General features: G+C 42.7%; 1 protein-coding gene across 5 annotated transcripts in view; it reads left to right on the top strand.

Moving 5' to 3' along the window:
• ralgps2 (Ral GEF with PH domain and SH3 binding motif 2) overlaps window positions 1–23,422 on the top strand; it is a 70,649-nt gene that overhangs the window by 15,366 nt on the left and 31,861 nt on the right. For 4 of the 5 annotated variants that reach the window (XM_037115423.1, XM_037115420.1, XM_037115425.1 and 1 more), the window contains 8 exons: window positions 3,827–3,935; window positions 5,616–5,746; window positions 6,252–6,359; window positions 7,309–7,359; window positions 15,874–15,957; window positions 20,296–20,385; window positions 20,490–20,582; window positions 22,305–22,431. In XM_037115423.1, coding sequence (XP_036971318.1) covers window positions 5,687–5,746; window positions 6,252–6,359; window positions 7,309–7,359; window positions 15,874–15,957; window positions 20,296–20,385; window positions 20,490–20,582; window positions 22,305–22,431 — 613 coding nt within the window. In that variant the 5' untranslated portion in view covers window positions 3,827–3,935; window positions 5,616–5,686. Of the gene's footprint in view, window positions 1–2,738; window positions 2,908–3,826; window positions 3,936–5,615; window positions 5,747–6,251; window positions 6,360–7,308; window positions 7,360–15,873; window positions 15,958–20,295; window positions 20,386–20,489; window positions 20,583–22,304; window positions 22,432–23,422 lie in introns of all 5 variants that reach the window. The other variant, XM_037115421.1, reaches the window with a different exon arrangement.

The following is a 23,422-nucleotide window of genomic DNA, read 5'->3' as shown; positions in this document are numbered from 1 at the left end:
AACGAGAACCTCGATCCGTTCTTCGATGCCTTGGCATTAGTGTAACACCTCCGGCCTGCTCTGTGGTGATTAAAGATGCAACCAAAGTGCACGCAAGGCTCCTCTTCTTGGCTCATTCCTGCTTGAAAATGTTATTAAAACATGGTGGTAGAGGGGAGTTGAGTCCAAACTTGCTCACAGGTTTAGCCAAGGACAGGGTCTGGCTTTTTATATGACAATGAGGCCTCCTACAATATGAAAGATAATTTGCCTGAAAGACAACAGCTTTGACTTTGAAGGCCCACAGCTCCCAGCAGCGTGAATGCCCTGATTGTGTGTGTACTGCTGTGTGTATTAAAGAGAAGAAGAGGAGGGCACAGCTTAATGGGCTGCCACATCCCTCACTGCTCAGCTCAACACACTGACCTACTTTGGCTCCCTGACTTTGGTGCATCTGCGGCATGCTTTTCAAATGCATCAAGCCCAGACGCTGCTAGGCTCAACAGAGAGCATGTGTTGGTACAGTGCATGCATTATACAGACGGTGACAGAGAGGAGGGCGTGTAAGTTTTTATCACGGAGCACACCGGGGATTTTGCAGTGAAAATGTCAGGACTCTTGTACTCTGTTCGTAAAGATGAAGTCAGTGGGTCTTGCTGTGAGTGTAAGGTAGGACATAAGTGGTGGCCTCACGCACAGCGGGAGCAGATTGAGAAGCGAGGTTCGCAGGGCTGTTAAGTGTCAAACACACTGGCAGAGTTGTCAAAGCCGCTGAAGTCACACTGCAGCGCTTTGTTGATGCTGAACGTTACACGAACCTCATGTCTGATCCGTTATTTGTTCTCACCTCTTGTGACCCTCACACTTATGACAGAGTTCTGTAAAGAGATGCGTAAACTTAGTCTCTCTCTCACACTGAACCTGCACTAATCCTTTGTTTATGTGGTAGTTTGCACCTTGTGTCGCGACAGAGACGAAGCAGTGAGTAAGCATGTATACACACATGCATAAGTAAACGAGATTAAGGCTTTGAGAAGTCTGTCGCACCGTGTCCTTGAATGCCAGGTTCTTACAGTGTTTCAACTGTCAGGCCATCTGTGAAGCACTGCCGCAGTTTTGTGGCGGCTGCCACAGAATGAAATGCAATGACAATGTTTATGTATAAATTTGACATCATGCCGTTGTATCAAGGCAGTGCTTGTGTGAAAAAGTCAGGTTAAATGCCATTTGGACTAAGTCAATAATCCAAAAAATATTTCCCCATTCTCTTAGTATGGTGTTGGATGTATGGTGTTTAACCTGCCTCACCTGTTGAAAGATTTTTGTGAGGTATTGTTATGGTGGTTTGATTAGGGCCGCAGCCAGTGATTCCACTGAAATAATACGTTGATTTATTATTTTTTTCAGTTATCAAATAATTGTCATTTTGTCTGTGAATAATTGTCTGTGAATCCAAACAGACTTTTCATTTAAAGAGTGATCCTTCTGCCATCAAATGAGGTTGATGTGAGGAGGAAAGGGACAGCAGTTGGGCAGCCTGAGGGGGCAGCCTGTTTTCAGGGCCGCTGGAGGCTGGAATGTAAAGGGTCAGTGCAGGATGTTGAATGCGTCGTCACATGCACAAATACCCCGGCATGTGCATGACGACACGTGAAAACACTTGTGTCCTTCATTAAAGAGGCCAGTTAGGCTGCTAGCTCCTTTTGTGTTTGAACTGCAGCGAATGTCAAAAAGCAGTCTGGCAACGCCGCCAGAGGGAGGAGGGGGAGGCCGGTGATTCACGGAGGCGTGATTCGACAGCACCTGCCGCTCAGCGCAATGAGTCACATAGAGCTTAATGAACGACACATCCTCCACTACAAGCTCCAACATGAATCGTTCCACTTTCTGTCACTCTTCCTCTCTTATTCTCAACATCCTCCTCCAATCCATCTCACGCCCTCCTGAAGTCTTAGACTAGTGATGCTCAAATTTATTACTACCCTCCACAGGGCTGTGAACATTCCCTAGACTTGGACCTCAGTAAGCGAAACATGACGTCTAGACCATGTGGAATTATGTCACCAAAACACATTCAGCTCGGCTCACTGTCGGACCTGCATGAATGTTGCCGAGACCAGATAAAAGAAGGGGAGGGGGCCTTTTACATTTTGTCAGGATTGGACAGGAAGGCCAGTGACTCAGAAGGAGGGGGTGTTGTCTCTCTGTCTCTCTCTCTCTCTCTCTCTCTCTCTCTCTCTCTCTCTCTCTCTCTCTCTCTCTCTCTCTCTCTCTCTCTCTCTCTCTCTCTCTCTCTCTCTCTCTCTCTCTCTCTCTCTCTCTCTGTTTTGTTGAAGTAGCATAGCTGTAGGCGTAGGCATTGTAAGGAGCTGTAATATAATGAGATGTAAACCAGTCCAGGATGGTGGAGATCATGACTGACAGGGAGGCTCAGACAGAGAGCAAACGACATGACTGACAGCAGACGAGCACAGTTGCCAGCAGGTGTTTACACTGACGGATGAACACTTTGTTTTGTGACAGTGACACAAACTAGACGTGGGCTCCTCAGTGGGAGATGTTATTTCTATATTCCTAGCACAAAATATGCTTTCGTAAAACTTATCTGGAGTGCAGCTCTGGGAGGTTGTTACCCTGCTCAGATGTGCTCTTTGAAGGAATGTATAGGATTGTGTCAGCAAAGGTTTAAAGTTTACTTTGGATAGTGGAAATCTTAATCCGCTGTTTGTTCTTCTCATGAGCTTTGTACGTCTATCCAGCATGATAACGACGTGGAGGGGATGAGGAGATCTTAGCCCCCTGCCTGATGGCTGAAGGCCAAAGAGTGTCTGCCAGCATGCAGCACTTTGTCTTCAGCCAGCCGGAGCCCCACACAGTCCATCACACAGGCGTTTATGTCTTAGAGTAGTGAGACACCTACTGGCTAATGTGAGTAATGAAAGAAGTCTGGAGGCAAAGAGCAGGATGGAATTTAAACTTGATGCATGATGAAGTCAGCTGCTAACGGTCTGTGTATAGTGGACATATACACTGGTAAATCTATGTTATTTAAAGAGGCAGTTCACCACAAATCAAAAATACATATTTTTCTCCTTACCTTTTTAGTGCAGTTAATCCGTCTAGATTGTAGGGTATTGGAGATTTCGTCTTGAACATATGGAGCTATATGGCACTCTGCTTGGGGTGCTTCAAGTACCAAAAAAACAAAACCCAATAGCAGTGTCTCTTTCAGAAATCATGACCAGGTTACTGAAAATAATCCGCAAACCTTGTTTTAAACAGTTTTGTGGAGGAACTGTTTTCTTTCCACCAAACTACACCCACCTGCTCTGCATCTGCTCTCTCTATATATAAATATCTTCAAAATTGATTTAAGAATATGCGTTGATGCAACATTGTTTCTCTGTCTGCAGTCACCAGTCTGTGGTCTCAGTCAATATTCTTGATTGGTTAAATGTCACAAGTAACTGCCTATCAACACTGAATAATCTGGATCTGCAAAGTAACTAGTGATTAAGTTACCAAATAAATGTGGTCGATTGGAAGTAAAAAAAGCAGAACATCAAAATATTCAAGTTAAGTACTAATGTCAGACAGTCCCCTCCATTCTTTTCTGCAATGAGTTTATAGTTGCTAGTAGTTCTGAACTGATAGTTCAGAAGAGTTTCCATCAGAACAAACTCTACAGATCTGGTCAATGAAACGGCCGGTGGTTTGTTAATCAGATCAGGTTTTGGATTTTTGGCTGTGTTTGATTTCTAACGTGTGCGTGGGTTTTTGTCATGTTCAGAAGAATCACGCTTCCTTCCTCTCTCCTCTGTCTCTCCCTTTTGTTCTGTTCACACAGACGGCAGGAGCCAGCCTCAGAGAAAGACGGGACTCGATAGACAAAGACAGCAATACAGAGCAACAGGCTAACATCACGTCCAACACTATGCGCATTTGACACACAACTGGTGAGTATGGCCTTGGTGTTGGGTCTACAGGGTTGTAAAGTAACAGATTTTAAAAAAATCTTATTTGCATATGATTACCTTTGGACACATTGTGGTTACTGGAGCAAATATGACTTTACATTTCTTATTGTGTTGGGTACACGGGAGTGCTGGGCAGTTTAGTTGTAGACGTGTTTAGTTTTGAAAAAAAAGATGGTTGCCGTGGGGACCTTATGACATTTTAACATTGTTACCTCCAGCTTTAAAATCCTCCAAAAGGGCTGTGTGTTTGTGTGGCAACCGCAGACTAAAACTCACACACTTGACTGACATCTTACATCATAGTCCAGGGGAACCTAGGTATTAGACCAGGAAGTAATGTAATTAAAGTTGGATGACAACAGACAGACTCAGACCTGTAAATAAAGGCTGACTGTTGCTTCCGGTGAAATTATGCCCTGCTGTCACCAACACTGCGAGGAGAGTTGACATGATGTAGTGGTGTTTACTCCTGGCTTAGCAGAATGCCACTGTGGAAGGAAGCTAATGGCTCTTAAAGCACAGACTGTTTTAGCTTGAGCCATGGGGCAGCCAAAAAAATGGACACACACGCGCACACACAGAGGCTTGCATTGTCAAATACACAAGGGATGGCTTTGCTGGCCTTTAGTATTCTGAGCAGCTTCTTATTTTCCATTACAGTCTCTCTCAGCAAAGCACAGTCTCTGGGGTGTTTTCAGTCACAGGCAGAGAAGAATATTTAAGAATATTAAAATATCATCACTGAGCCCGCAGATGTGAAATCACCAGAAGATTAAGTAATCTCTAGCTGTGAGAGCAAAGAGCTCAGATTGTTTCTTTTGTCCAACCAACAGTCCAGAACCTAAAGGAACTATTTATAATTATAAATGATAAAGATAAATACTAAAACCTTACGTTTAAGAAGCTGGAACCAGCAAATGTTAGACACTTGAGCTTGAAAACACCTGAACATAGTTTGCAATGATTTTCTTTCCATTGTCAAAACCAGTTAATCGATTAATTGCTGCAGCTCTCACTGAGATGATGTCACAACTTCCTGGTGATTCTTTCTATCTTCTAGAAACCTTTATGGGTGTTGAAATTTTGTGAGAGTGCCTCTTGAATCTTAAGGATGAACACATCTTGCTCTGGTAGCCATTTGACAAAAGGAAGAGGAAAATCTTCCCCGTGTTTAGTAGTTGAGTCTGATCTGTGGGACGGCCATGGGTCATCCTCTAGTGTCGGCCTTAAGCTGTTTAGAGTTGTGTCTCGAGCTGGCAGCTGCTTTCTCCAAACCCTGTTCACAGAAGATCTCTTTCTAATACTCAGCCTAAGCTCCTTCTGTCCTGTCCTCTCTCGTGTCTTTCGTAGTAAATGACGGGCTGTGAAAGTGCACGTCCATATGGCACTCCCAATCCTCTGGGGAGTACTGCTCAACCTGTCAACACATTAACCATCTCGAGTTCAGTCATAACTCACTTTCCGAGGTTTAACTCAGTAGTAGCATTTAATGATGAGCTGGACCTACCTAAAATACTCCAGTTAACACATTTCAGCCAGCAGGTGGTGCTGCTGCAACAAGCTGGGAGATCTGTCCGCTTTGTTTGCAGGTGATAATGGTGAAGATGCAATGTGAAATATACTCACTGTGGCGTATTTTGTGTGTGTGTGTGTGTTCAGAGGGCCGGCCGGGCTTTGCTGCAGCTGAGGATGATGAATGGTCTCCTGCGCTAGAGCTAGAGGGTGTGGGAATGATGGACCTCCCTAATGGTCAATCAAGCATCACCACCACCGTTGCAACATTGTCTGAGGTGAGGCCACGCCCACTCGTGGGACCCCCATCCACTCCTTTAAAAAAGTTAATCTTGTGCATCCTTTTTCCAACACTTAGTTTAGTTGAGTGTTTTTTTTCTTACTTAAATATTCAGTCAGTGTCAGTGAATTGTAGCTGTGCTCTGCCATGATGCCTATTATTGGACCCTCTCAAACCTCACATATAGGTAGATCATTTCCTGCTGACCTCAGTGTTGCCAATTATGTTTACATAAGAATGTCAGAATAAGTAGCAGGGTTTCATCAATGTGTTGTTATCATTATTTTGGTTACGTGCTTTTTTTGCATGCTTTATGTCATTATAGTATAAGTAAATCAGTGGCATTCAATGTTCTTAAAATGTGAGTTTATTGTATTTTTTTCTGAATGTATTTATTGTCCATTTTTGCAAAACCCCACTTTCACGTGATGACCTTGTTCTTAGCTGCACAGTCATCATTTCTTACACCTTACACTGCTTTTCTGTGTGGGTGTGTTTTCTAGAAGAGCAGCAGCTCAGAATCTCTCAGCGATAAGGGTTCTTCAGACCTGAAGAAGAGTTTTGATGCTGTCGTGTTTGACGTGCTGAAGGTCACCCCTGAAGAATATGCAGTGAGTGAAGTTAAAGTGTTCATCCATTATTTTCTGGTTAACCTGCTTGTTTGTTTAAAAAAAAAAAAAAAAAGGGAGGGGGGAAATGTTCAGTAAGCACAAACGTGATGTGCTGACTTAAGGCAGGAGGAGGTGGGATGATAGAGGAGGAAATGGGGTCAGAGTTTGGATCAGTAATAATTGATGATGTCTGGCAGCGCCAAGCAGCCTCTGATGGATTTACCCCTGACTGCCTCTGCATAAAACTTTCCATGGCAACTGTGAGCAAGCAGAAGTCACATTTCTGTTGAATATGCCTTAAGTTGTTGTGAGGAAAACTGTTGTGCAAGTGTGCTCCATTATTAATCAATGAAGGCATGCTCCTCCTTATGTCTGTACCCTCATTTAATACTGTGATGTTTATCTCGTTCATGAAATATTGTTACCCTACTTAACCACAAGGGGGCACTCTTTATCTTGTTTTTCACTTCACATCACTCTTTGGTAAATCAAAGCATGAATAAATGCAGACAGTAAAAAGATCACTGTCACACCCAACTGCGTGGGAGGAGCAAAAGCAGTGCATTTTTTATTGTACTATTAATTTATTGACTGTCAGTTAGACAATATATGATATTATCTCATTTATTAATTAAAATGCTATTGAAATTGCTCTTTTGATAAGGTAGAATGTGCGACTGTTTGACTTTATACCAAATCAAGCACTGTGGTCCTACAAAGATGCCACTGTCTCCAAATGTTCCAGACCCTAGCAAAAAATCATAGCAATATTGTTGAATATCGTTTAGGGAAAATTAATTAAAATCACAGCAAATGGAATCAAAATTAAAGTATTAGCTAATTTTGTGTGTGTACGCTTATTTTTTGGCCATTTTTCAAATGGATAGTAATCTAACTCCTATATAGCAGTTTGGTAAGTCTAACATCTGTTGTGTTGCGTCTCCTCCAGGGCCAGATTACACTCATGGATGCTCCTGTGTTCAAAGCCATCCAGCCAGAGGTGAGCTACTTTCAGATCAGAGGTGTTATCGGCTTTTTTTGGGAATCATTTTGATATCTAGTGTGAGAAATCAAGTGGGGCTGTTGAGTTTGTTCCCACTTGAACACGCATAGTTGTTTTGTGAGTGGGGAGTATTGGCCTGAATCACAAATCTCAAATGATGCAGTGAGATGACTCAAAAGGGAAAGGCTCAGTGTGAAGTGTGTATCATGTAATATAAATGTATTAAGAATGTACTCGTTCCATCTGCTGTCTCTCTTCCTCTCTCTGTCTCTCTGTTTGCTCCCTTGTAACACGTCTGTGCGGTTGACATCCTTGCACCACTCTGTGCTATAAGCAGCCGTGATCACAGCTCCAAAACAGAGCCACGTATCATACACTGGAAAAGGGACATATGTGTCTCACCAAGTGTTGCACACCCTGTGCCTTCCTTCAGTTAAATCCAGTGTAAACTTATGCTCTTTCTCTCCTTTGGATTGTAAGGCCCTTCCTGACAGCAGTCATGAATAACCTGTGTTTAAGGTTGGCCACTGTGGCCTTATAAAAGTAGCGTACAGACCGCAGCACAGTGTGGTGTGGTACAGTCTGACTCCTGCTAGTGCATATGAGCATCACTTGTCTCAGGCTCAGATTAACACACACACACACACACACACACACACACACACACACACACACACACACACACACACACCTCTGGCGAGATGCCCAGACCCCTCATACCGTCATGATATTTAGGAAAATGTTTGATTCTAAACATTTTGTTCTCAGAGTAAGGAATACTCTTGAATTCGTATATACTTGTTGGAAAGCCGGAACCAGACAGAACATAGATTGACTGACATGGGCACTGAAATGTAAAGAGTTTTTGTTTTGTTTCACTCTGCTTCACGTGAAGTGTAAACCTGCTGTCATGAGGTCATCTATCCACTCTCAGAATGAGTGTCTGTCCTCTGATGTCCTCTGTTCGTAGAGCAGGTGGTTTTTGTTTTGTTCTAGCAACATGCCAGGCTGTCATTTCAATGACAGCTGGATGGCTAACAAAAGGTATTAAAGTGGCCATAGTGAGGAGCCACAGAAATGAAGGCGCACTGCCCAAACTGTAGAAAGGAGGGCAACCTGTATATGATGAGGGAGAGCTGGAAAAGTTCTTGAATTGAACTTTTAAAAAGCTATTGACCTTTCGAGTCTCGTATATAGTTTGTTGTGTCTGAAAAAGATTAAAGATTTAGCGTTCGTCAGGGCTCGTCTCTGAAGAATAGCTTTTTCTTTCCAAGTGAAGTCGTTGACGTCACCTGGCCTCCAGCCCAATCGTGTTACCTGCATGGGGCTGAATTCTCTCATGTACCACTGATGGTTTTTTAAATGCAAACATGCTCCCGTGCTCAGTCTGAACCGACTGAGTGGGTTTTTAAAAGCCTACCATAAATGTGTCCCTGCAGTCCTTGTAGCAATTTGGCAAAGGGTCAGGTGCACAGGGGATTTTATTTTTTGCTTTAAGATGGTGAGATTATATTGGAGAGTGCTGTAGTGGGGGCTGGGAGGAGAGGAAGGTGACTGGCCTGATTGAGGGGGAGGGCTGACAAAGAGCTGAAGGCTGCAGCCTGGAGCGAACAGTGTGCAGAGTGACCCAGCAGCAGCAGCATCCTGGCAGGGACTAAGTGGACCAGAGAAGCCTTTTCCTGCTCTTGCTGTGCTTTTGTCTCAAAGCGCTGGCTAAAAAAAAAAAGAAGAGGAAAAAAATAAGAAGCTTCACTGCCATGACTGAACTAAAACTCAACCAAAGTTTCCACTGCTGTCAGTCCCCTCGCCCTCCTCATAGACACATGATGGGAAAATGGAAAACGCAGGTGTGTGTGTGTGTGTCGGTGTGTCGGTGTGTCGGTGTGCGCCTGCTGTTTCACTCGGCTCTCTGCCCGAAAAGGAAAATATTAAATAACTTGGTTGAGTCCTCGAGTTGTGCAATGATGTTTTTACTGATTTGTAGCCTTTGAAGCACCCTATAAATGCCACGTTACTACCAAAGTCAACTTTTTACCCAGATACCGGGTAACTAAGGTAGGGTTTACTGATACATTGTCAGCAGTAATGGACATGACTGTTGTTTTGATTTTTTGGAAAGGAGACAAGTGTTAGTTTCCATTATGTAATATTTTGCAGTTGGAATAGTTCTGACTTGCGTGGTCGAACTCAATTTAATATGATATATTCTGGAGAATTTCATGCATTACTGAACATGGACATGTCCTGGTGTCCTTCAGAGGCATTAAAGTTGACATATTTTGATTTTTTGCGCAATAACAAACAACATGAATCAATTTTTCCCCCATACTGGTTCCAAGTGTTCGTGGTCTGTGGTTGGACTGATTAGAACAGGATTATACTTCATGGTCTTTGAATGTTACTGCAGATAAACTGAGCTTGCCCTGTAGTCCTGCTACACCATAGTACAAATGTTGTCCTCTGCATTGCTTTAATGTTCTGTACCAGCAGTCTGTCATGTTTGAGCTGCTCTGATGTTACCGTTTCCATGTTTCACCCTGCAGTCGTTCCCTTAATAACCACTACTTGAAATATTCAAAATGATCATAAACTAGCAATGACTGAGGGTTTTATTTTTCCCCTCTCCATAAACACATCATAACTGTCTTAGTATAATATGAATGTGAGAGCGTGTAAGAAGGAGAGAGGCCGACTGTCCAAACGCTGTTATACACATGCAGAAATGTTGTAAACAAGAGCGTGCGTGTGACGCACAAACAGACACTCTGGCAGGAAGTGGAAAAAATGGCCCCAGACAGAAGATCTCATTAAATGAAGTGTTCCAGTGCTGACATGGAGCAGATGTATGGAGAGCAGCCCCGACGCTTCTTCGCCAAGCCCCCTGGACGAGGAAGAAAAGATAACTGTTTGTTATAATAGCAATAAAAGATAACATGGCAACTGTGGACGAAGACACCAAAAAACAGTGTGAGGAGATGGTATAAAGTTTGGCCAACTCCTTCTGGGCAGGAAGCATACTTCACTATCCCCTTTTTTTCTCACTGAAGAGGCCGTTTTTTTCTAAATAAGTCTTTGATGCTGGAAAGGGTCTCGAGAAAGAGCTGGATGCATGCAGGCAAACACAGAATCTAAACACATCTGCTTTTGATGACGCGCAAGTGACAGCTGATATGACACTGCCATGTATGAGTTTTGCGGTGAATTACCTCCAACACTTAATGGACTCTCGTGAGAACAATAGTCACGCAGGAGTACAAATTGATGGCAGAGAAATGGACATAGAGCTGCTGATCAGAGCATCTTGTGTTTTGTTTGGAGCACAGGTAGAATTGATGGGAACACCAGAGGGTTTTTTTTTTTTCTTCTTTTTTTTCGTTGATGGTAAAATAATGCGTAGTGCAGAGCAGACCGATGTTTAATGTACAACCCTCAGCTGAATTGCTGATATGTTCTTTGGCTGTTGGTTTGCAGAGTGAAATGCCATTAAAATGACAAGATGGATCATGGAGAGGAGTAGAGGAAGGGATGCAAGGGACTTGTAGCTAAATCTTTTTCTCATCTAAATTTACGACATAGTGATTACCAATGGGTTGTAGCGTTTGGCGGGGTGTGTTTATCTGGATCGGATGGCTCACTATAGCGCGGATGGATCAGCTGAGCGAGAAATGCAGAGAGCAAAATGACGTCTGAGTGAAAATAAAAAGGAAATAAGTGGAAATAAAAGGCACCTTCATCTCGCTCTCCGTTTTTCTGTCCCACTGGGCCCTTCGTAATTTCATAATCAGACGTGTGGCTGATGATCTACAGCTGGATGTTTATGCAATAGAGGCTGCGGGGAAAAGAGAGATTGAGTGATGTAGAGGGACTCAAGAGAGGTTTGAGGAGGGGAGTCTTTGTTTTTTTTCTTTACACACAGACACGACAAATGCCAAGTCAGTAATTTAGTGGCTTTCCCTGGCAAGCTTCGCTTAAGCTCACAGGGAATAGCTATCAGATTGCATTTTACGTACCGCCGAGAAGTATGTCAGTTCCTCACATGTCTTGAAAGCATCCAGTGCCAAAGTCCTTGGTCAGTCTGGTCATGTCAGACAATGAAGGGTTTCGCACGCTCATGCCAGCAGGCTTATTGTTTTCAAGAATTGATTGTGTGATGAAAAACTTTTAACTGAAACATTGTCATTAAAACAGTGCGTGAGATGTCAATGTTGCATACAAGCTCTTTTCAGGGCCCTCCAGTCTGCACATGTTTTTCTGGTGGAGGGACTGGACCATAATTGCTTCACAATAATCGCAGAAGGGAATCCCACCCACATGACAGCCTGTCACCATGATGGTTAATACACATTCATCTTGATGAAGGTGGGGAAAATGTTTTGCCAGATGAGACAGAAAAAAAAAAAAATTGCAATGACAAGTGACAAGTTCTCCCTCGTCAAGGAGGATATTGTCCAAAGTTTCATTACCAGTGGAATACTTGAATCCGTCAGTGGGAGACATAACATCAATACACATTTTAATGATGTATTTATAGTTTTATTTATGTTTTATAGTATAGTAGTAACTATTACGATAACATCATCTTTATCAAATTCACTATGCACAGACTGACGGCCTGTACTTCCATCAGACTCACATACAGAGTGCATGTACTCAAAGAACGCCTGGAAAAGTACTTATTTCCATACAGCAAAGTAATGGAGCCTGCTGCCGGCTCTGACAGAGTCTATAGTTTAGAACTGTTGAACTGAGACAACAATGCTTTTTATGACTTTCTTTTCCATATTTCTGTCATTTTTTTCCTTTCCTTTTCTGTTCTGCGCCCTGCTCTTTTCTTCTTTCTTTCTTTTCTTATAAATCCGTAGACAAGCAGTCGATCATAAATTTGGCATAACCTGGCATTCAGTTCAGGTTTCCCCTGTCTCACTACAAGCTGATGCACAGATCAGCAACAGACTGTGCAGGTTTTCCATCACGCTCCTTCCTGTCATCCTTGTTGTATCTCCACCATCTCCTTTCTCCTTTGGGCACTTTCTTCTGTCTTGATCTCCCTCCCCTCCTCCTCTTCCCTCTTTTTTCCACCCTGTTCCTCATCGTTATCAGCCCTTCCTGTCTTGGCCCATGGCCTCTCACTAATATTCCCCGAGATCCCGACGCTTCAGTTTTCCGTTTACAATGTCGACAAAAACAAAAGGAATTGCTGTGGTTTCTCACATGAGGTCATCGCTGTTTGTGGCTTAGCTGCAGACGGTTAGCTTATTGAGCCTTTACCATTATTACATAATACCTCTCAAGATGTACTTGGAAACCAAAGCTTAGTGGATGAAAAATGAGAAGTCATTATCAATATTGGGGAAGTTTTGGGTGGGATTTGGGTAATGTTTGGCTGAAGATCTGATCTCTGTTAATATTTTTGGTTTGAGCCACAAAAATGCCCTTTTACCCCATCAGTTATTTGTTAATGATCACAACTTGTAGGCTAATTAAATCAACAGCCAAAGTTGACGTCAGTTTCCCTTGACAAGCCCTCGTGTTAGCTATATGTACCCAACAGCGCAGATACAGCCAGCTTCTAGCAGCCCCGTAGGACCGCACTTTTAATGAAAACGCTGCTCGGCCAGACCAGAATGTGGAAATGACAGGCTGTCTGTGGTTTGGCTGAGCAGGCTTTCTTTTACAGCGCGCTTTTACTGCAGCATTTAAAAGCTTCTCCTTACCAGAGCTGCCTCGTCAAAGCTTTTCTCCAAAGACTTGACTGTTGACTGATTCTTCTTTTTTTTTTCCTTTTTTTTTTTTATAAAAAAAAAAGCTCCCTCCAGTTTGTAGTGCGGAATCAGTTTGAAATGAGGCTATAAAGGCAGAAGAAAAATAAAGGAAATGAAATCCTATTAGTTTCTGGAGGAGCTGTGGATTTGTCCCCTGCTGCTTAAATAAACTCAAGCAATGGCATCAGTTATTACACAACAGATGGAAAACAATGGAGCCTGAGCAACTTCAAGCCTCCACCTCAAGCTTCAGCTGGACAGACAGATGTATGTATGGATGGTTAGTTTACACGACAGGCCCAGCTGGTCCACTATTAAGGGGTCAGTGTAGCTTGTTGAAATGTTGCGGTCTTGGCGAGACGTAGGAGCGTCTGCGTTCCTCCTGGCGGGTGTGCCACCTACCTGGGTGGTCAGGTGGTGGTCCGAGCTGCACAAACACACCCGCCCACCTCCCACGAGCTGCGGAACGTCTTTGTTTAAGAACCATCGTGGACGTTGTGTGGAATTTGGTGAATGATTGACACGATGACAGGAAGGAGGAGGGCAGCGCTTATTTAACAAAAGTGAAGTTAAATAAACGATGGTGAGACAGGCGAGTGTGTCCTGCCCTCAGCTTTAGCTCCATCCTGTGACAAGGACAACATGCTCCAACTAAGGCTTGGAAACTTTGTGGGAAGATGCTGTTAGGTCTTCTACAGTGTCGTCTATTATCATCTTAACTAACCCCTCCAATGCCCTCCTTTTTCCTCTCCTCATACCCTCATCCTGACTCAGGAAACATGGGCCCCGAGGCATCACCTCACCCACGCATCAGTGTCTGCTTTTAACATCTGTATTCGATATGTTGAATCTTAACCCCCGCTGGCTGCCTCTAATGACTCAGAGACTCTCCACTGACCGAGCATGACTTCTCTTTGCAAGTGCACTGTCCTGATGCATTCCAGCTCAGGGAGTTGTGAGCAGTTTGGTAGAGCTTCCAGACAGTCAGTCTCACAGGGGGTATTCTGTGTGCATGGAGTGGGGGAGCCGCAGCCTGATTCAGCTGTTCATATTGTAGCAAAAGTCGGCCGAGCTGGCAGGGATTATGAGGGGGGCTTGCACAACATTTTTCCTACTGTTACATCTGTGACCCTGGCCTGGATGGCCTGCGGGGGCCAATGGAGGGTCTGGGTTCCCCCTCCCAGTGTCTGTGTGGTCTCTGTCTTTACCTCATCACTGAGGTCAGAAGCTGAGGCCAAACTGAGTCCAGCCTGGTACTCTGACAGACGTGACTGTTTGTGTGTTGTTGGAATTGTTGCAAGTTCCAAAATCACGGCCCTGCCCACTAAAAACCGTGTAATTCAATTTTTACCAGGACGGCAGCTTCCAAAGCTGCTGCTACTTTATAAAAATTGTTGTGTATTAGTTTTCTGCTCGATCTAAGTACACAAGTAACGAAGTCAGAATCAGAAGTAACGTGTTAAAAGTACCCAAAAGTCATATTTGAGTAAAGTAAATACAGCTTGTAAGAATATAACCCTTTGATCAATCTACTAATAAATGTATTTAAGTGTCAACAGTACAATTACAAGTAAGATTATCAGCCTGCCCTGGAAGTTTATCAGTTTTCCTGATTATTTGAATCTTAATTTATTTTTAATATTATCTTTTTAAATCTGATTGCTAGTTAAATACATTATTTTTTAAAACTTTGTTGCTTTGGCTCTGATGCTGCATGTAATCTACAAAGTAACCAGTAAAGTTATCAAATATAAGTATCAAATTAAGTGTACTGAATTTAATTACAGTACTTATGAGTACTTATAAGTAAATTTCCTGACACATAAGACACATTCCACCAAGCAAAACAATGATAATTACTTGAAAACACTTTGGTCTTTGGTCTTCAATTTTATTATATTGTTGTCTCCATTGTTTACATTCTAACATGCATTTGTCAGCATGTAATGTAATGATAAGTGTATTGTGTTTGTTAGTGACTTTACCCTGAAGCTTAAACAAACATCTGCATATGCTTCTCCTACCACATAAAACGTTAAACAGCATTGTTTACATTGGCTTGTGGTTGGTGCCTTCTTCTCTTTTTAATGTGGCATTTGTATCTTTTATACTCCTCCGCCACCACCATATGCCTCCAGCACAGAAAACCTCTGTCATAGTGAACATTCTGATTTGCTACACTACATTTAGTGTTCCTGTGCGTAAATGTGACTTGAGTTAACATTAATGTTAGTAACTCCACCTGTGGGTTTCCTGCTAGGGCATCTCAAAATGTCTGCTGTGAGAAAGGTCTCAGTATCAGTAGATACTATACTATATAGATCTATATTTTAAGTGTCTTTTAAATAAATAAATCAATTTGAATTCTTCTCCTTTAAAACTTCACTGAGTAGGAATCCATGCATTGCTTTGTTATCCACTTGGCACTGGGAAGGTTTTAAACAGTAATGAGTACTGAGCTTACTCCTGTGGCAAAGTGTGCTCCTGTGTAGTTTCATCAGTTTGTTTATGCAGTCAACCATTAATCTTTCTGTGGCTTTGACTGGATCCTGTCCTCAGTCTATCTCTCTTTCTTCCTCCTCATCTGGTTTTCTCTCCCTATCATGTCCCGCTCTCTGCACTCCTCTCCACTTCCCACCGAGTGACCTCTGACTAGACTGTTAAACCCATTCAGTAAAATGCTTGCGTATACCAGACCCTGTGGTTCAGTGCATAATGTCACGCTCCCTGATTGTTTGTGTGTTTTCAGGAGCTGTCGAGTTGCGGCTGGAACAAGAAGGAGAAGCACAGCTCTGCTCCGAATGTCGTGGCCTTCACTCGCAGGTTCAACCAGGTGAGATGCATACCCATTTTTCACTTTTGTCACAAGCAGTACTTCCTCCGGTCTCTCCTACAAGGAGAGAGAAAACAGCCCCTTATGTAATGTTAAAGATTTATGAGCTTTGGTCATCTATGATGGGAGAGATTACAGCTCCTCTTTCCATCTTGTCCTCTGCCTCCATCCTCCAAGCACTAAATCATCACCCTAGCTCTCCTAGAGCTGGTTGTTTTGCTTGTCATGGCAGCTCCTAATAATCTCCTCCCTGCTAGTCATATACGTCATAATTATTCCCCAGGTGACACAGGTCTGCAGGAAGGCAGTTTATTTTATCCTTTGCTGGTTTTTGGTTTTGGCCATGACGTTAATGATGTTATTCTGTAGCACGTTTAGGAACATTTCCCAAAGTAGGCAGGAGTGCGTATGGCATGCTTCCCGAGTGTCCTGTGAAATCATCAACAGGAAGTTGTGGGTAATGATGTAAGGGGCTGCCATGGCCTTTAATCCCCTTCCAGTGTTTTTGCCAGGCTCCTTTAACGCCCACTTTACTGTCCTCCAGTATAAATATGAGATGATCTAACAAGAATGTGTTGCTGTGGAAACTTCTCCATGTATAGCACATCGCAAACGGTGATTCAAGATGTTAGCCGCACACATTTCGCCAGCCGGCAGCCAAGGAAAATGAGCTTTTTGGATAATGGTTCTTGGATTGGGAGGGCGGAGAGTCCCAGAAAGCTCCTTAGCATGAGCCGAAGCCATATTCCTCTTCCTTCAGTCCTGGTTTTGTTGGCGCTAAAGCTCTGGAAACCAATGGAGCAGAGGAGAGCTGTGAGCCAGTGTATTTAACAGACGGCAAGGAGAAAATAATTCAGAACCCATTATGAACAATGCACAGTCATCTGTTTTATTGGGTTTTGTGCAGAGACAAATTAGCAATTTGCATACTGTAGTCAAAAAAAATGTTTTTATTCGGAAATAATACGAACTGTAATAAAGAATTATTGGTGATGATAACCAAGTGGAATAGATTATATTCTCACCAGAAGGGAAGAGCTACAGAAGACATCACATTAGTGTGAATTCAATGGAAAAAACAAAAGCAGTATGCCTGATAACAATCATCGTGTTATACCGATCAGCAGTAGGACTGTTTGCCTTGCCAGACCACAAAAGCTGCAAGATCCCAGTGGGATGGGGAGTCTGCAGAACTTTCTGGAACAAGTACAATCTATAGAGGGGCCTCTGGATCAGACTTGGGTCTGACCTGCCGATGCATGGATACTGAACTTTTGTGGGGTTCTGTGTAGTCTGACACCAGGATGGTGTGGATCGTGGATCACATTTACGTTGGCCAGAACCCAAGATCACCCAGCACATCACTGCATTGTAACTAGATGATCGTTATAATTCAGTGTTTTAAATGTTGTGGCTGATTGGTGTATCTTGCCTATATAACTACACTAACCTTTACAATTCACTTTAACCATCATCTCTTACAACCCATTGATCATTTACGGCATCCGGGTCATTCTTAACAACACTTACAGTAACATTTAGGGCATTAAGCAGACACTTTTGTCCAAAGCAACTTACAATAAGTCCACTTGTCACAAACAATAAGTGGTTTTGTTTAACAAAAGGTTGTTATGGCCTTAAATTCAATTTCTACCACAGTACAGCTGTCCACACACTAGGGATCAGATCCAGACATCATCTCAAGCTGTCAGTCAGCTGTAGTCCGCATCGTTGTCCAGACCTTCATCTCTGTCCATTCCCTTCGTCCCCTCAGGACAATAAATAGGTTGGTCCACAGCTATCAGCTTGTGGCTGGATCTGTCTGCTTCCGCTTATTTATGATTATTGAAGCGCTGGGGCCTCGCAGCATGATCTGGAGGCCTTGATACGCTCATAAACGCTGCACCAAAGACACAATCGTTGCTTCAGGGTGTAATATGAGATCTGTAAAGACATGACTTTGTCTGTACAGCCCCTGTATCCCCCAAACTCTCCCTGAGTCTCACATACACACTTATGTAGAACACTGCCATTCTGAGTGATCTCACCGCTGTGCAGTTCCGGAGGCCAAGGCTGACGAGGACACGATCTCTGTAATGAACCCCAGTGGTATAGCGATTTAGAGAGACATGCTTTGTCCAGACTGACCTCAGATATCAAGTTAGACCGCTGAGGAAACTAAATGTGAAGCTGCAGTCTGTTTTGCTCCCAGATTGGAATTGCATTTTACAGTTTATGGAAACTCCTGTCTACTGTAAACTGAAGGTGGACAAGGTTTTTTATAGTTGTGACCTGCAGCTCTACAGATCAAAATTTACAGACCTTTGATGGATACGGTTTTTGTCCTAGGAGGCTGAAATTTGTCAGACAGTCAAGTGTGTTTGTGTTTATGCCAACTGACTAAAAGGCATATGGTGACAACGTGTAGGGGTGTAACGTTACACAGAAGGGATGGTCCGGTATGATTTTGGTATGACAGGAAAAACATAACCGATCCCAAATGCATGAAGGCTAGGTTTCTTATAATTTCTTTTTTATCAATTACAGTTTGTTCCGCCTAGTTAAAAGCCACAGCATTAAAACCGCTGAGAGGTGATTGATCTTCTCATTACAATACGATGTTCTACAGGGAAATCATGGGTCATGGCTTTCATTGGGACGCCACTTGAAATGTGCAACCCATCCAAGCATCATTGTGGACCGAGTACACCCCTTCAAGACGACGGCACTCTCCAGTGGCAGTGCGCCCTGAAACCCCACAAAAACGATCACATTTTAAGCCACACCCCAGTTCATGAACCATTTGTCATAAAGTCCTCTGGGAGGCATCATCAAACACAGTAAAGTTCTTTTAACGTAGCTTTATCATAATTTCTTGGCCCATCAGTTCAGTGGTCCACAAAACTGTTTCCAGACTATAGCAACAACAACTTGGTTTTCACAGCTGAACTTTGCAGTATAGGTCAAGCGAGGTTATTGTGCATATGAATTCAAGAACACATGGATACCTGCCCATGGCCCATACCTGGTCACAGCTATTGTGAATTTGCACTTGTTTATCTTGAGAGTTGGAGCTGTCTCTTGGCGAGTGAGGTAAATAAAAGAGGAAGCCAATTGAAGCCGGGGTCCACTGATTTTGTTTTACATGTCCATTTCATCGCTCCCATGTCTTCTTTACAGACTTCAACCTGTGAGATGGTAGAAATTAAAAACACATGGCTGTCTTTTCTGGAGATATAGTACTTTTTAAGATAGCATGAGTGTGAATCATGTGTTTATAAGAGAAGACACAGAGAGAGAGAGTAGCTGGATGAATTTATCTCCTCCTATGTTGCTCACCTCTTTGCTGAAACAAAAACAAGTCATGGGGCTCTTTCCAGGAAAAAGTAGGCAAAGCCAGCTGCAGTTTAAAATTTGTGCACATCAAGAACGTAGAAGAACATGGAGAAGGACACACACGCATGCAAACTTAATTTATAGATGTACGCAAGAAGCACACCTAGTGGTCTGTGGCTCAACTGAAGGAATGTTGACTATGAAATCGGTTATGTGAGCACATATCGAGAGAGACGAACCGGTGTTGTGCAAAGTGGGAGACTAATTCGGAAACTCTAAGAGATAAAAGTGTTAGGAAGACCAGTGGAGATGGTCAGTCTGTCTGACTGGACGGTCTATCAGAACACAATGTGCAGACAGCTGTGGGCTTTGAAATCCCTCCGAGCCCTGCAGCGTTGAGGCTAACTTCCCCTCCCATTACCTCCTCTCTTCCCTCACTCTTCTCCTTTTCCTCTTTCCATTCCCTCTCTCCCCGGAGCTTAAACACTGATTGATTCACTGACTTGTGTGTGTGTGGACGTGTAATGAGAACTTTGGCTTACCAGTGCTTCTCCCGAAAGAGACAGATTTCCGACATCACTCTTTGTCTGGCCATGCACTCTGAACACACACACAGAGTTATGGTGTGTAACAGTTGGGTAATCAGTTGGAATCAGTTGGATTTTCCTCTGAATTTCTTGTTTTCCTCAAGAACTGAGAATTTGTCTCTAATGGAGTGATCCCGTTAGCAAGCTGCCCTGTGCTCCCCTGATCTACTTTATACAGATTATAGCTCAGACTTGTCATGACTGTCTGCAGGCCTTGGCTCTGGACTCAAAGGCTGCAGATTTAACAAGGCAGAACTCCCAGTCTTGCTTTGTACTCACCTGAAATCTTCATTGAAGAATGTAACATACGAGAGATAAATCTTTCTGTCTAAGTTTCGGGTCTGTTTTTGGTGAGTTTGCGAGTGTTGCATGGTAATCTGTCTGTTTTTTTGTTTTGTTTTGTTTTTTCCTCTAGACAAGTTTTTGGGTGGTACGAGAGATCCTCCATGCACAGACGTTGAAGATCAGAGCTGAAGTACTGAGTCTGTACATTCGCACTGCCAAGGTACACACCTCTGCAGACAGCATGACATTGTTGTGCTATCCTTACAAATGTTTCCATTGTAAACACGCCTTAATGTATGCTCTGTGTACTTAAACTTTTCACAGAAACTCTGTGACATGAACAACCTCCACGCAGTCATGGCTGTGGTTTCTGCGTTACAAAGTGCTCCCATCTTCAGACTTACCAAAACATGGGCGGTGAGTATATTTACCCTTCTCGGAAGGGAAGAATGGTTTATTAGTAGAGCGCTGTCAATAAACTTGGAATGTCACATAGATCTGTACCAAATAATGGAAACATAAATGAAAGCCAACCCAAACTAGCACACAAGTGACATGACAAGATGAAGGGCAAAGTTTAGGAAGGATAAATAAAGGTTATTTAGAGCCCTTAGAAAAACTTAAATTCATCCCATTTATTACAAAGAGCGAATTTAACAAATCTGAACCATAATTTCTTCATGCTACATGTCTTTAAACACATTATTCAGTTGTAGACCCTTTTACACAGGAAATTATATATCAGTATCCATTTTGTAAGGGCAGCAAATGTGTTTCAGTGTTCTCATTGAAGATGTAGAGCTTACATAATGACATGATGATGCTCTGATGTAATGGTGGAAACTTTCCTATACTCGGGTTCACAAAACCACAGGAGAGATTCCTTTAGTCATTTAGCGAATGCTGTTGCTGGCCAAGACGTAGCACACCTGCCTCTCAGACATAATGACAGACACACACTAACACACAGACACACACTCACTTGATGACTGAGGGTCTAATTAGGACTTTCTACTATTGTCACAACCTTTTTAAAGTTTCTGTGTCAACAGATCAGCTTCACTGTAGTCTGAAGCTTTGCCACTGCTGCTGCCTAAGCCCGAACACTTATGAATCCACATGCAGCCCTCCTGCAGGAGGAGACTTCACATTCATAGCTGTCACATGTGGACAAACGGACACACAGGAGCATGCAAACCGTCTATCACTAGTCGCTAGTACAAAAACACATGAAGCCAGTTCCAGAGTAAAGCTTTGATTCTGTACAGCATTATTGCATTTTATTCTGGCACTGACAACTCCAAGTTATGGTAGAACACTACCACCTATTTCACTTATTTTACAAACTTGTCACACAAACACAAGTTCATTATTTGATCGGTCTTGAATGGGTTTAATTTTAATTCTGTAGTTTTGTCAGTGGGTGAAAATTTGGGATTTCCAAGAAAAATGCTTCAAAACAGTTTGTCTCTAGAGGGCCAATTAGCCTCCATCAACAATAGGCCTGTACAATCAACACACATTTCAGCCAGATCTCTCCATGTGTTCATATACTCCATTTATGATTCTCATTCTTTGTGCCTTTCTGCTGTTACTGTTGTTATAGCCCTTTGATGTATACCAGATTTCACTCATTAGTAAGTGCAGCTGAGTGAAAGCAACACGCATTAAGTCATTTTATCTGAATAGTTTCCAGTGTATTTCTTCTAACACTTACGTGTTGCTAACCCAGTCTAGTTGTATATTTTTGTTTAAATGTGCTCTATGTATATTTGAGGAACAAATGTAAATCAGAAGAGAAACATCTTTATATACTGATTTTTTAAAATTGTATTTGTATGCCTAATTAAACTAAAACATACTCTCTTCATCTGGCCTTAAAGGACAACACAATTTCATACTGTTTTACTTTGTTTGTATTCGGCGGACCCTTCGATCTTCAAACAGTGCTCTGGGGACCTAATTTTCATCTGTTTTATACAGTTATGGAAAAAAATAAATCTGAGTTTATATTGTTGCCTCTATTGTATTGTAAATATTAACATTCTGAATTTGAATGTATTCTCCAAAATGACGTAGTGCCCCTTTTTAAAGCTTTCATCCTCATTCTCCCTTTTTCTTTCCCCCTTAATTTTGCAGTTACTGAGTCGGAAGGACAAGGCCACATTTGATCGGCTCGACTACCTGATGTCTAAAGAAGACAACTATAAACGTCTGAGAGACTTCATAAGCAGCCAAAGCATGGTTTCCTGTATACCATACTTAGGTAACAGACACAAACACTCACTCACTCAGAGACCACAGTAAGGTTTGATCTTTGAAGGATGACAATCAGCTTCTTATCTCTGCGGTCTGTTTACGGGGCTGAAGTTTAAAGTCGGGAGAGTTGGTCTGAGATTCCAGAAACAAAGCCTCCGCATGTGTGCCTGGTGTCATCATCTCCTGGATTATCCAGCGCCACGGTCATCACTTCTTTTAAATCTGTATCCTGTCACCCTCCTCCTTCCAGAAGAGGGGCGTGAATGTTCGGCAAACACATAAATCAGTGACAAATAAAAAATAATGACATTTCCCCATCCTTTCCATAAATATTTATACCCTCCTCGTCCTTTGGCTCCACAGCATGACATCACTCAGGAATCCCTTATGAGTTTTGCAAGGAAACCTCTCACTGTGATGTAAGAGTATTGTGCACATGGATACACGTGTGTGGTTTTTTACTGCCGTACTGTTTGTTCTTGTTTTGACTCAATGATGACAGGATGACTTTGATGATCTTTACTGCCACGTTTTTTCCTCTGGCCATCAAACTCGTATCATAGCTACTGCTGTGTGATTTCAAACTTAGACGCCTGAGTATGTACAAACAAACACAGACACGAGCACAAACACAGAGAGCTCAAGAGTCTGTTTGTAGTTAAAAGAAAATTTTAAACAGGCATTCTTCCCCATCGTGCTCCGTCATGGATGTCTGGAAGTAATGACAGACCATGAGACAAATGCAAAGCTAACGCTGTGAAACGGCCCACATTTGCCAGTTTAAGTGTATGTCCTCATTGTGTGTGTGAGTGAATAAGAAGGGGGGCGACTTTCCGTCTGGTAAGCGTTTCAATGATGTGTGACTAGTTGGTCATCTCTTTGTGTCGTAAGTCTTTGTACGTGTATGTGTGATGGTGTTTCCCTGCAGTCTGAGCCTTAAAATGATGCATGCAGATGTGTGATGTGTGACCAGCTGGCTTCCCACGGGGCCTGATCGA

Source organism: Acanthopagrus latus, chromosome 11, assembly GCF_904848185.1.
Source record: "Acanthopagrus latus isolate v.2019 chromosome 11, fAcaLat1.1, whole genome shotgun sequence".
Taxonomy (NCBI): Eukaryota; Metazoa; Chordata; class Actinopteri; order Spariformes; family Sparidae; genus Acanthopagrus; species Acanthopagrus latus.
Note: the sequence above shows the minus strand (reverse complement) of the source record. Positions and strands in the feature narration are given on the sequence as shown.